This window comes from Moschus berezovskii, chromosome 4 (assembly GCF_049115385.1).
Source record: "Moschus berezovskii isolate FMDL1 chromosome 4, NW_MosBer_1.0, whole genome shotgun sequence".
NCBI classification, from domain to species: domain Eukaryota; kingdom Metazoa; phylum Chordata; class Mammalia; order Artiodactyla; family Moschidae; genus Moschus; species Moschus berezovskii.
The window spans coordinates 90,554,945-90,569,177 of record NC_142463.1 but is presented as its reverse complement, the minus strand read 5'-3'; the positions used below and the strand labels follow the sequence as shown (position 1 = coordinate 90,569,177).

Below are 14,233 nucleotides of genomic sequence, written 5' to 3'. Positions count from 1 at the left end.
AGAAGGATTGAAATTAGCCATAAAGGATAAGTTCCTGGCTGGATGATGTGGTTAGGATAGTGACTTCACGCTTTCCCTTCTCCCTTCATCCTTCAGATGTATTGACACGCATCACTTGCATGGGCCAGGCTGGCGGCAGAGAGATGGAGGGGGTGATCCAGTGCACTTACTTTGCCAATTCCTTGATCTGATAGCTGTTGTCAATCATCTGCCTCCCTGCAGAAACTCCTGCAGTCAACAGAAGCCTTTCTTTGGTGGATTTTACAAAGTCCTGATGAAAAGCTTCTGCTAACTTCTGTGAAAAACAAAAAGCCCACGAGAAGTCAGTTCTCCCTCCCAGAGCACAGACCTAAGATTCTTACCTGATTTGAAATTCCTAGATGGAAATTATCATTAGATGGAGAGATCAAAACTTTTCTCCCCATTCCCACATGGGGATGCCTCCTGCCTCAAGCTCAGGAATGTCCACATTACGCAGGAGGACCACCAGTCTCACTGTACTCAAGAAGAACTATCTGGGTTTCCTCCTAGTAGATTCTCTGATCTATGTGATAGAACTTTATGAGACTATTCCGGTGCTCAGGAGAGTCTATGGCCCTATACTCTTTTACATGGATGTTGCTTCGTTTCGGTGTTGTATATAAGAAGGCTCTGTTCTTTGATGTTGTCCTTGCACTAAACTAGGTCCAAGGACTTTTCCTTCATGAGTTTGAGCTTCTGGAAGGAAGGGAATATCTTCCAACGAGAGCCAGTCTCTTCCTTTTTTTCTCCTGATGTGGCCATGGGTTTCACATAAGGGTAACAAGGAGTTTGCCTTACATGAATCAGCACAGTGAAATGAGTGTTGTCTTTTACACTTGGGTAGATCCAACTTATGTCCAGTCCATCAAAGTTATGATTCCTCAGAAATAGGATTACAGATTTGACAAATTCCAAGACTGATGAAGAAGATTCAACCATGGGATGGAACCTGGGTAGAGGCAAGACAGGTGTTTCTTGGAAAGAAGAAGTAGACATAACACAACACATTAATTTCTTCACAGAAATCCTGATATAGTCTTCCTTTCCCCAATATTTTCTCATTATTTTTCTATCCCAACTCTTGCCTCTTTTGGAACAAATGGGGAGAGAAAGGATTGCTGGGCCAGAAAATCAATGGACTCGGGTAGAGGAAGACTGGGTTCTCTGCAGCCCTTTCTGCAGGATAATGGAGCTGCCTATGGCAGAGACTCTCCCTGACCAAACTTTAGTCATTTGGTTGCTAAGTTGTGTCCGACTCTTTGCAACTCCATGGACTATAGCCCACCAGGATCCTCTGTCCATAGGATTTCCCAGGCAAGAATACTGGGGTGGGTTGCCATTTCCTTCTCCAGGGAATCTTTCTAACCTAGGGATCAAACCCGTATCTCCTGAATTGGCAGGTGGATTCTTGACCACAGCCTCTGGGGAAGCCCAAACTGTAGTCTGAGTCCTCTGAATTCTCTTCTCAACTTGGCCTTGACCTTGGGCTTCTGTCCCTATCTTTGCAGAATCCTAAATCAACTTAATGAGAATCCCCCATCCTTGGTATCAGATCACCCTCAGTATTATCCTCATCCCCTACCTTCCCCCAGGTGATATCTTATCATCCTGGCCTGCCTTCAGCAAGAGTTCTGTTGAGTCAGTTTAGCAAGAATCTCCTTAGCCCTAATGTTTCCTCTTAGTAATTTTCCATCCACTGACCCCACCCACAACCTGCTTCTTGGCTATAAATCCACTTTTGCCTCTGCTGCATCCAGCATTGAGTCCAGTACTATCCTGAGGTCTCCTTTCCCCTATTACAATACTTCCTGAATAAAATCTGTTTTTCCCTCTTTAATTTCTATCCACCTCTGACTTTCTTTAACATTTTAAACCCTTAAAAAAGCAATTTGCAATGTGATGGGCTGAGGGTCAAGAGATCTGGATTTGAGTCCCAGGTCAGAGTCCTTTCTAGTGACCTCTTTGTCACCAACTAGCTCTCTGGGTTCAGTCTGGCCCATCTTTAAAATGGAACTGAAGACACTGATCCTGCCTCATCCACCTCAAAGTGACCACATTTTTGAAAGCTTCCTAAAAAGAGAGCTGGACTTCATAGGACCTTCTCTTTCCCCACACAAGCAACCCAGTCCTGAATAAGCAACACAGGTCTTCGCAGTCCCTTCTCATGAAAAACCAGGAGGACCCTGAGCCGCAGCAACCCTCAAGGGCTTTCATCTGAACTAGAATTCTTAAGTCAGGAAGTGAACTCTGAGCTGCTCATGCAGTGGGCCTGTGCTCCAGAACAAGATTTAAAATCCAAATCTGTGGACAAGATATAAGTATTTTCCAGAGGATGTATCCTTTGACTTGTATCACCCCCACCTCTCACAATACCTCCCATCCCAGACAGATTCAGAGTCTTGAATTCATTTGCTTCAATCAATATTAAATTGAGGATTTGCCTCTGTGTTATAGCTTATGCATGGGATCTAAAAAATGAAGCAAACAAATGTATGCAACAAAAGAGAAAGAGACTCACAGGTGTAGAGAACAAAAGAGTGGTTACCAGTGGGGAAAGGGAATGGTAGAGAGGTTAGATAAAGGTACGGGATTAAGAGACACAAACTACTATGTATAAAATAAATAAACATATTATTATACAGTACAAGAAAATGTAGCCATTATTTAAATGGAGTATAACCTGTAAAAATATTGACTCACTATGTTATATGCATGAAACTAATATAATATTGTAACTATACTCCCATAAATTTTTTTTTTAAATGAGGATTTTGTTCCTGTATATATCTCAGAAGCACAGTGGAGGAAATAGCAAAACCAGGCCTATTAGCTGAAAACAAATGTAGAAGTAGGTTTGTAACTTTTCTCTTGTATTTCAAAAGTGTTCACAGTGCTTAGAAGAAAAGCATGGGATACCCTTTTTAGAGAGCAGTTGCATCTGATGCTCTGATCAGAGATGCTCTGATGCTCTGGGCAGAAGCCTCCAGTTTTAGGAAAGACAACCATTCAACAGAGAAGCAAGTCTGTGTGGTACACATTTTTAAGCACTGTTGCATGGCACCTGGCACAAAGACTGACATTTATCTAATAATAGTGGCAAAGTTAATGAATAACAATAATTATTGCAGCCACTGGGCCCTAATTGCACATCAGCACTGCCTAAACAGTTTGTATTGCCTGCCCTCAAAACTTCATCCTTAAATTGATTCTGATATTTTCTTCACTGTGAAATTTTTTTTAGAAAATGAGGTATAGTTACATTATAAAATTGCCTTAAAAAAAAGAGAAGACATTGCCTAAAGTCAAACAACTTGCACACAGCTTACATATAGCTAAAGAGAAATCCAAACCAAATTTTTTAATCTCCAGAGTCCTAGTTTCAACAATTAAACTAATATACAAGAAGTACTTAACAAATTACTTATTAAAAAATGAATGCATGCGTGTAATAATGAATAAATGAAGATATTTTTAATTGAATCAAGGATAAGCAAGTATTATGAATGAGAGAGAATTTGGGAATCAGAAGGATAGTTACCATGAAAACCCATTAAAACCTGACAGGAGATTATAATGAAGTTAATGTAGAACAAAATAAATTAGATAGGTTGATCTTTTTTCTGTCTGTGTGTAGAAATTGTGTTGCTAAATATTTTATAAGTTTTGAATTGGTAAAGACTTTACAAATTAATTAGGTCAATCCTATTATTTCATAAGTGAATGTATTCAGGATAAAAGAAGAAGAGAAAGGAAGGAAAAGTTGTCATTAGTTAATTGAATGATAATTAAGCAGGCACTTCATGGGAAATAGATGGGGAAACAGTGGAAACAGTGTCAGACTTTATTTTTTGGGGCTCCAAAATCACTATGGATGCTGATTGCAGCCATGAAATTAAAAGACACTTACTCCTTGGAAGGGAAGTTATGACCAGCCTAGATAGCATATTAAAAAGCAGAGACATTGCTTTGTCAACCAAGGTCCGTCTAGTCAAGGCTATGGTTTTTCCCATGGTCATGTATGGATGTGAGAGTTGGACTGTGAAGAAAGCTGATCGCCGAAAAATTGATGCTTTTGAACTGTGGTGTTGGAGAAGACTCTTGAGAGTCCCTTGGACTGCAAGGAGATCCAACCAGTCCATTCTAAAGGAGATCAATCCTGGGTGTTCATTGGAAGGACTGATGCTAAAGCTGAAACTGCAATACTTTGGCCACCTCATGCGTCGAGTTGACTCACTGGAAAAGAGTCTGCTGCTAGGAGGGATTGGGGGTAGGAGGAGACAGGGACGACAGAGAATGAGATGGCTGGATGGCATCAGCGACTCGATGGACATGAGTTTGAGTGAACTCCAGGAGTTGGTGATGGACAGGGAGACCTGTCGAGCTGTGGTTCATGGGGTCGCAAAGAGTCAGACACGACTGAGCGACTGAACTGAACTGAACTGAAAGCAGGCACATGATATATGTTACTTCATTCAAAATCTTTGCCCACACCTTATGAAATAGATGTTGTGATGTACATTTTACAGATGGGTAAACTGAGCTCAGAGAGGTATGTTAACTTCCCCTAGGTAACTCATCTACATAGGTCTTCTAATGTTACTTCTTTCCCCTGCTTACTCCAGCTACAGAGAACTGACCAGCTGCACAAAAAAGATGTCTTATCAGATTTCTTGTGAAAGCTGAAAACCTCTGCTGGCTAAGATTAAGATCTCTCAGCTTTCTTAAAATGCTGGCACTTAAAAAAAAAATTAAAGCGGAAGAAATTCAAAGTTAGATTAACTGTATTTGAAGATTGCAAAAAGATGCCTTTCTTCTTTACAGATTTGTGTTTATTTAGCTCTTGATACAAATGGAGTATCATTTTCCTGTGAATAGAATTGTCACTCATGTGTATGTTCCTCAGTTCTTTGTCTCATCACAACAAAGATTTGGGGTGACAGATATTAAAGCCTCCTCGGCTTGTCACAGCTCTCGGGTCTTGGACAGACCGTGTTATAGCTCTCAGGTCTCGAATGGACCATGCTATAGCTCTTAGACAAATCAGAGTTACATCTCAGTGTTACAGCTCTATTTTATTTAGAAGATAGCAGGAAAATCCATCTTCAAGGCGTGAGGGCACGTTGGTCTGAAGACGCGAAGAGAAGAGCGACCCAGCACGCGGGAGAGAGAAAGAGAGAAAGAGCGTACGCACGCGGGAGAGGGAGAGAGAGAGAGAAAGAGAACAAGCACTTGGCTCCTCCTTTTATATGTTTTCTTCCCCCTGGGCCTGCCCTATGAAAATTGGGCTTAGTCAGGAGTGCTGTTCTACCTGCATTCTTCACTCCGGTCCTCGGAACTTCCTTTGTTTTATTTTTGAGGGCTTTTCCCTTCCTTGTCTTTTGGCCACCGCCATTGTGGACTCCTTTTCCTTATTCTACCTACCTAACAGAATTATAATTTGTAATATATGTTTCAAATTAATAGCTATTCTGCTTTAAGCAAGACCTACTGAATTGTCCCTATGCTCTGCACTTTCAGGCCATCCAGCTATACAACCATGGCCCAGGAAACTATGGTGCCCTGACTGCTGCTGGTCAAGGACTTGGTTTTAGGAAAGCATTCACCTGACCCCCACTCAAGGTGAAAGTCAAGCCCTCAAATCCCTTAAACCCTTAAAAAATTAAATTTCCCAACTAAAGCTGTCTCCCCATAGTCCATCAAGTGAAAAATCTTCATGTAAATAATTGAGTTTACTGAACACCACTCCCAGCTCAGTTTCTTAAGCAGAGTTCCTTCCAAGATGTCAGAAAACATAGGGCTATGCCTCAACTTGTGACAAAATTCAGATCAGTCTTGCCATCTAAGCCAAGGAAGGATCTTTCTAAAGCCCAATTCAATGTCTCTTTTCAAGAGTAGGAAAATCAGTGACAATTAGAAATTACCCGTACCATGACTTTCCTGGTGCTCCAGTGGTTAAGAATCTGCCTGCCAAGGCAAGGGATGCTGGTTCGATCCTTGGTCTAAGGAACTAAGATGCCACATATCATGGGGCAACGAAGCCCATGCATGACTACTGAGTCCACACGCTGCAACTTCTGAAGCCTGTGTGCTCTAGCCTGTGCTCCACAAAAAGAGAAGCCCCACAGTGAGAAGCCCAAGCACTGCAACAAAGAGCAGCCCCCGCTCACCACAGTCAGAGAAAGCCTGTGCGTAGCAACACAGACCCAGGACATCACCCCCCAAGAAAGGAAAACAGAGAAGAAATTACATGGCAGAACGAACACAAGCTAAAGAGACTGTGATCTTACCCTTTGGAACCAAATAGATACCCTCCAATGGACAAGAGAATTTTCAGTTTGGGATTCCTGGAATAGAAGAATAAGCTGATTATTTCTTTGCTGGCTGCCAGGGAAAACTTTGCCTACAGAGTTAGGACTAGAATATGGATAAATGGGCCCTGGCTGCTTAGCAGCTAAGGTTAGTAGAAGGATGAGGTGGAGGGAAGAAGAATAGGAAGGATCAGGGTTATACCCAGGGAAATACACATGAGGAAATGCACAAGTGAGTGAGTGGAGACAGAAGGCCTAGGCCCAGTTTAGGGCTATCTTCTCTCCCCCAAAACCCACCCTGGGTGCTCCCCACTCCTCTCCTACTGACTTGGCTTTGAGACTGTTGATGGTCTGGTAAAGCTTCGCCTCATTCTCGTCCTTGATGATGACCTTGTTGTTACTGATGCTGGCGAATGAGTAAATGAGGTGAGAACATAGGAAGGGGTCAGTGCTCTCAAGGGTGAACTTCCCTGGTTCCTGCCTGTCTTGTGACCAGTTGGTAAAGTAGCAAATCAGTTTGTAGGCAGATCCTGGAGAAGAGGGAAGAGGGACAACGGGGAACCCAGTGTGATGACTTCAGAGCCCAGACTGACACAAGTGTCTTCCCCAAAGCCATTGCCTCCTTTACTTACTCAGTCAGAGCCTCTGAGGGTCATTCAGCCTGGGCCCTCTGTGCTGGAGTCTCTTGAGCATCCAGACTCCAGTTAAGAGACACATTGAGAGACCTATATATCATCCACGTGGCAAACATTCCCAGAGCACTGAGATTTAGTGTGGATGGATAGAGGGATGACACAGTGATATAAGTGGATAGAGATGATACACAATATTGACGTCAGCGAGAGACAGAGAGAGGCTCAAAGGACAGAAGCAGAGCCATGGATGCACAAAGAGATACACAGAACAAAAGCTCGGCGTCATCAATATGTTAACGTCAGAACCTGGGAGAGTCGTAAGAAGAGACATAAACCCAACATCAGAAAGGACACAGCCCAGGGGACCCAGGAAGTAGTAACTCACAGATTACTTACCTTCCTGAAGAAGCAGCAAGACCAGTAAACCTGTACCAGGTGGACAGGAAGGAAATTTGTTGAGCCCAACATGGTTCTCACCTCAGACTGTGGTAGTGAGTGTGTGGGTGTGCCTACGTGAAACATAAAGTTGTGCTTCCCCTGAGCGATCCAACCACAGCTGCTGAGGTCCCTCTATAGGCTTTGAGGTGACCAGCCCTTGGGTGTCTTGCAGAGTCTACAGCCCTACAGAGAAATATTTTCCAAGCTGGGAACTCATTCGCTCATTCATCCATCCAACAAAAATTTATCAAACCCCCTGCTTTGTGCCAAGTGTTGCCCTGGATACTGGAGAAACAAGGATGAAGTCAATGTTGTCCCTGTACTCAAGGGGCTCACAGCCTAGTCTGGAACTGAATATAATTAAGGTGACCAAATACTTTATTGTCCATTCGGACTCTTTGGAGAGTGAAAAGGAGCATTATTAATCATTTCCCTGTGGGCAACAGTGTGGACCAGAAATCTCCTGGGTGAACTGAGATGAATAGTCACCCTGTGTACAGACAGCTAACTCTTATGGTGAATTGAGGAGTGTGAGCTGGCTCTGGTAGGGTTCTAAGCCTTCCTGTTTAAGGTCCTGTCCAGCCTCTTCTCCACAGGACACCTCCCCTGTAAGGACTGGTAAGACCATCACAGCCTTCATTTATTCTGCCAAAAGAAAGGAAAGGGCAGGACTCTGGTCCTGGAAACCTCATCCAAAAGGCAAGAGTCCTTGAACTCTGACCCCTTCCCTGGGGACATTGTCTAGAATTACCTACAGTAGGACATTTGAAGGGCTTGAAAATGGAGGAAAAGGCAGTTAAAAATGAAATGAATGGTGGCAGGTACAGCAATAGAAGACATATTTGGCAGTGACATATGACATTTGGCATATAATATGCCAAATGCTGCTTGGCATATTATAGTTTAGGGGTAGGTCTTAAAGAACATAAAAAATTCATAGACAGGGCTTCCCTGGTGGTCCAGTGGTTAAGAAACCACCTGCCAATGAAGGGGACAAGGGTTCAATCACTGGTCTGGGAAGATCCCACATGCCACTGAGCAACAAAGCCCATGGGCCACAACCACTGAGTCCGCACGCTAAAGCCTCTGCTCTGCAGCAGGAGGAACCACCACTCTGAGAAGCCTGTGCACCTCAACTACAGAGTAACCCCTGGTTACCGCAACTAGAGAAAGCCCACCCACAACAACGAAGACCTAGCACAGCCAAAAATAAATAAACCAACCTTGAAAACAAAAATGAGATGAAACTCTGGGTGACAGCTGCTGAAGTGGGTGCCGTCCTCACAGAGCTTGGGGCTGGGAAAGTGAACTCTAGGGTTCTGTCCTGCTGATTCACGTCACTTTTAGGCAGAGCAGGCAGGGATCTGGTCCTCCGCACACCCACTAAGCAGGTAGGAGAAAGCTCATCGCCTCATCTGCTGTCAGGTTGGCCTCCAGGCCGTTTTCAAAATGCAGGCACCCTGTAGGCTGCTCCCCCAAGGACTCAAGGTTGAGAACCTCAACAAGAAACTCAAAATGCTCTTGCCATTTCCAAGTGGGTAGGCATGGCTCAAGAGCATAGACAAGCAGGAAGTGGTAAGGGCATGATGAAACGGCTCCTTTTCCTCCATAAGGCACACTCTGTCTCCTCCCGGCACACTTCTCTTCTTCACCCATAGCCCTATGTATTTAGTCTCATTCCCACCTTTATCCAATTTCCCAGCAACCATGAAAGTCAGAGTTTTGGATCAGAACTTTAGAACTGAAAGACTGTTTTAGAAAGCATCTACCAATGAATAATTCTGCAGACAAGAAATATGCGGTCTCCAAAGTTTTAAAATGTGCAGAAAGTATAGTCCATGAATCCTAGGACTCCCAAGACAGTGCTCTTACATCACCATCTGGACAAGAGGCACCTCTGTGCAAATGCATACAGACTGAAAGCAACCCCTGATGGGCTGAAGGACTTTGGCCACTGCTGCTCCCTTGCCCATCTGGGAAAGATCAAATGGCCCCTGATGCAGTTGCCTTGGCTCAATAGGTATTGATAAAGGAGGTGAACAGAGAGACTGGAATCCCGGAAGAAGAAGACAACCACTTCTATTGGTCTAAGTTATCTAGGTTATACCTTCTCTCCTCATTAACCTCCTGTTGAATTATCAGCCCAGAGCTCACCTTCCCAGAAAGACTTCTGATCCATGGCGATCACTCGCATATCCCTGGTCAGGTTCTCTGGGATGCCCATACTCTGGGTCTTTTATACCTGTGAGTTTTTGAGAGCCTCTCTTATGGGAAGGAAGCAAGAAGAAGTTCAGGAGATTCCAGGGACTTCCCCTGGCAAATCTGCCTTGTGAAACTTCCTGGCAATGAGACTCAGGTTTGAGCAATGCCAATTGTCCAAAACAATGCTGCAGTGGGGACAACCTCTGAAAGGTCCTTTACCTCCAGTCTCACCCTGAAGGTATGTGGTCCCTGGGAAGGGAAGGAGATGGTACTTTGTTTTGCCTCCTTGTACTGCTTTCTGACTCCCAAATCTTGCTACCCCTTCATCCAGGATCTGTCTCCTTCTTCTTTCCCTCACCTCCCTCCATACTCACATCGCCAGTGGCCCACTTAACACTTGGTCATCGTCCCACTTGGTTCTACCCTAGCAGCTCTTCCTCACTTGATACCACCCAGTGATGCCTTCTCTGTGGAGCCCTTCTTGCTCCTCCCTGAGCCCCGGGAAGCTGCCTCCTCTGCTCACAGTGCAATGTATTTCTTCTCATGTCTACATACTGAACTGTAATGCACTGTGTACATGTCTATCTCCCCAACTTGACTGTGCAGTTCTTGAGTACAAGAATTAAGTGAAACAAGGCAAACAAAAACCTCAACAAGTATTTATGGAGGAGGCTCCCTTAACTTGTTAGAATTGGATGGTACCCCAGATTCTAAGGTGCAGACTCTCAAGACCCTATGCCATCTGCTCCGTGCCTTCCTCTCCCATCTCCTGGTTTTTCTCTATGCATGTGTCTGCATCTCTCACTTATCCTATCCCTGTTCTCTCATTGTGTATTAGTCCCAGGAGGCTGCTCTCCAGGCTTGAGCCTGCTGTTTTTCACATACCAGATGTGGGTCACATGGAAAAGAAAAATGGGCTAGATCCATTTAAAATCCTGCCCAAGGAAGAGCAACAGGAGCCCCACAGAGAAAGTCTGCTGTTTGGAGGGACATACCTGAAAAGCTGGGGCAGATGGGAAGCAGCTCCTGGAGGAAAATGCACAAATTCTCTGAGTTCAATTCAATAGCTCAGTCATGTCCAACTCTCAGGAGGGATAAATGTCAGCTTCAAACATCTGCTAGGTCTTGGAGGCATGATGCCCTCTTAAGCCCACTCTAGTTAAGTGATAACTATCCTATTCCTCTTGCCACTCCTCTCCCTCCCCTACCTCTGACGAATGCTGGTTTAGAAATCATAATAGCAAGTTGGAAAAAGACAGGGCAGAAGAGTAGACCAAGAAAAGAGAAAAGGAAGGTGAGTTTAAGCAGCATCCCATAGCAGGCTGGGCTGGGGAATAGGATCAAATTCAACATTCAATCAAGCTTGGAGTCTTAGTTATTGTCAGTTACAAATTGGTGCTTGCCAAGGGCATTTGCCAGTGACTGAACAACAGCAAGGGTGTTTGCCATCTGCCTCTGTGGAGACTGCTGCTGCAACTGTTGACCTTCAGCACGCCCCAAGGAAGCTCAGGGTGGAGAACGAGGCACTCTGTGCTCCAGGGAAACTGGTAGAACAGGTGTTTTGATAGTTATTTTCAGGAACTGATTTCGTGATCCCAATCCTTGCATCTCCTCATATCTAGAAAAGCACTAAATTCCTTATGGTGATATCAGCTCCTCATGACTAGCAGAAAACCTTTTATAAATGAAGCACTTGATTGCATTGAACTCCCCCTTCACTAGAATCATATATATTGACCTTCCCCCACTAAATCTTTGGAGCAGTCCCTCAGAGCTATCTGAGGTTCTGTCTCCCAAGCTGCAGTCCTCATTTTCCCTCAAAAAGAACTTAACCCGCAACTGTCAGGTTATGCATCATTTTTGAGGTGACATTACCATCTGGGACTGGCTAGTAAGCTGAACTGGATTTGGAACTTAGTGACTATAGAACTTTTCTTACCTACAAGTCAGGAGAAAAATCCAGGAAGAGGGCAGAACCATCCCCACTGAGAAGTAAGCTTAAAGGGACCAGAACAAAAAGTAAAGTTGCTTTGATGATTCTAGTAAGTCCTGCTAGTTCAATGCATCAGTCACACTGGTTCACATCTTAAGAAATCTAGTGTGTGGGTGCAGTGCTCAGTCGTGTCTGACTCTTTGAGACCACACAGACTGTAGCTCGGCAGGCGCCTGTCTTCCTGGGATTTCCCAGGCAAGAATATTGGAGTAGGTTGCTATTTACTCCTCCAGGGGAATCTTCATGACTGAGAGATCCTTGAACTCACCTCTCCAGCATCTTCTGAATTTGCAGCAGATTTTTTTTTTTTTTTATCACTGAGCCAAGAAATCTAGAGTTATATCTAAATAGAAGCATAAAATACTCATTTTCTTTACTTTTTTTCCCACTTAATACATTTAGATAAAGCAAGGAGAGATAATTTCTTATCTTCCTAAGTGAACAATGCAAAGAAATAGAGGAAAACAATAGAATGGGAAAGACCAGAGATCTCTTCAAGAAAACTAAAGATACTAAGGGAACATTTCATGCAAAAATGGACAGAAACGGTATAGACCTAACAGAAGCAGAAGATATTAAGAAAAGGTGGCAAGAATACACAGAACTATACAAAAAAAGTCTTAATGACCCGAATAACCACAATGGTGTGATCACTCACCTAGAAGCAGACATCCTGGAATGTGAAGTCAAGTGGACCTTAGGAAGCATCACTATGAACAAAGCTAGTGGAGGTGATGGAATTCCAGCTGAGCTATTTCAAATCCTAAAAGATGAGGCTGTCAAAGTGCTGCACTCAACATGCCAGCAAATTTGGAAAACAGCAGTGGCCACAGGACAGGAAAAGATCAGTTTTTTTCCAATTCCAAAGAAAGGCAATGCCAAAGAATGTTCAAACTACTACACAATTGCAGTTATTTCACATTTTAGCAAGGTAATGCTCAAAATCCTCCAATAAAGACTTCAACAATACATTAAGCAAGAACTTCCAGATGTACGAGCTGGATTTAGAAAAGGCAGAGGAACCAGAGATCAAATTGTCAGCATCCACTGAATCATAGATAAAGCTAAAGAATTCCAGCAAAGTATTTATTTCTGCTTCATTGACTATGCCAAAGCCTTTGACTGTGTGGATCACAACAAACTGTGGAAAATTCTTAAAGAGATGGGAATATCAGACCACCTTATATGCCTCCTGAAAAACCTGTATGCAGCTCAAGAAGCAATAGTTAGAACTGGACATGGGAAAGTGGGCTAGTTCAAAATTGGGAAAAGAGTATATCAAGGCTATATATTGTCACCCTGCTTATTTAACCTATATGCAGTGTATATCATGCAAAATGCAGGGCTGGATGAAGCACAAGCTGAAATCAAGATTGCCAGGAGAAATATCAATATCTTCAGATATGCAGATGACACCACACTTATGGCAGAAAGTGAAGAGGAACAAAAGAGCCTCTTGATAAAGGTGAAAGAGGAAAGTGAAAAAGCTGGCTTAAAACTCAACATTCAAAAAACTAAGATTATGGCATCTGACCCATCATTTTTGGCAAATAGATGGGGGGAAAATGGAAACAGTGAGAGACTTCATTTTCTTAGACTCCAAAATCACTGCAAATGATGACTAGAGCCATGAAATTAAAAGATGCTTGCTTCTTGGAAGAAAAACTATGACCAACCTAGACAGCATATTAAAAAGCAGAGACATTACTTTGTGACAAAAGTCCATCTAGTCAAAGCTATGGTTTTTTCAGTAGTCATGTATGGATGTGAGAGTTGTCCATAAAGAAGGTCGAGTGCCGAAGAATTGATGCTTTTGAACTGTGGTGTTGGAGAAGACTCTTGAGAGTCCCTTGGACTGTAAGGAGATCAAACCAGTCAACCTTAAAGGAAACCAACCCTGAATGTTCTTTGGAAGGACTGATGCTGAAGCTGAAGCTCCAATACTTTGGCCGTTCCGTTCCGTCGGTCAGTCGTGTCCAACTCTTTGCGACCCCGTGGACTGTAGCCTACCAGGCTTCTCCGTCCATGGGATTCTCCAGGCAAGAATACTGGAGTGGGTTACCATTTCCTTCTCCAGGGGATCTTCCCGACCCAGGGATCAAACCCGGATCTCCCGCATTGGAGGCAGACGCTTTAACCTCTGAGCCACCAGGGAAGCCGATGTGAATAGCTCACTCATTGGAAAAGACCCTGATGATGGGAAACACTGAAGGCAGGAGGAGAAGGGGACGACAGAGGATGAGAGGGTTGGATGGCATCATTGACTTGATGGACACGAGTTTGAGCAAGTTCCTGGAATTGGTGATGGACAGGGAAGACTGGCGTGCTGCAGTTCATGTCACAGAGTCAGACACAACTGAGCAACTGAACAATCACAACATTACACTTAGATACCCTTCCAAATCAACCCCTGTGTAACTCGGTCTTTTTTTTATCAACTTCATTGCATTCCTTTACTTACCCATTTCCTATTGATAAACATTTAACTTATCTCTAGATATTTTTTTATTCAATATAAAGCTAAAATGAGCATCCTTGAAAATATCTGATCTTTATATGTGCAGGAGTCTATCTATAGGAGAAATCCTTAGCAGTAGAATTGATAGGTCAAAGGGTATTTGAATTTTTAAACTTTG

At 43.5% G+C, this 14,233-nt stretch overlaps 1 protein-coding gene across 5 annotated transcripts in view; it reads right to left on the bottom strand.

Annotated features, from left to right (window-relative positions):
- Window positions 1-9,667, bottom strand: part of CHI3L2 (chitinase 3 like 2) — a 271,894-nt gene extending 262,227 nt beyond the window's left edge. For 2 of the 5 annotated variants that reach the window (XM_055402667.2, XM_088835569.1), the window contains exons 1-6: window positions 9,557-9,650; window positions 7,361-7,390; window positions 6,658-6,859; window positions 6,309-6,365; window positions 820-970; window positions 171-295 (exon numbers count right to left, since the gene is read on the bottom strand). In XM_055402667.2, coding sequence (XP_055258642.1) covers window positions 171-295; window positions 820-970; window positions 6,309-6,365; window positions 6,658-6,859; window positions 7,361-7,390; window positions 9,557-9,626 — 635 coding nt within the window. In that variant the 5' untranslated portion in view covers window positions 9,627-9,650. Of the gene's footprint in view, window positions 1-170; window positions 296-819; window positions 971-6,308; window positions 6,366-6,657; window positions 6,860-7,360; window positions 7,391-8,625; window positions 8,786-9,556 lie in introns of all 5 variants that reach the window. The other 3 variants (XM_088835570.1, XM_055402668.2, XM_055402669.2) reach the window with 3 other exon arrangements.
- Between the last annotated feature and the right edge of the window lie 4,566 nt (window positions 9,668-14,233).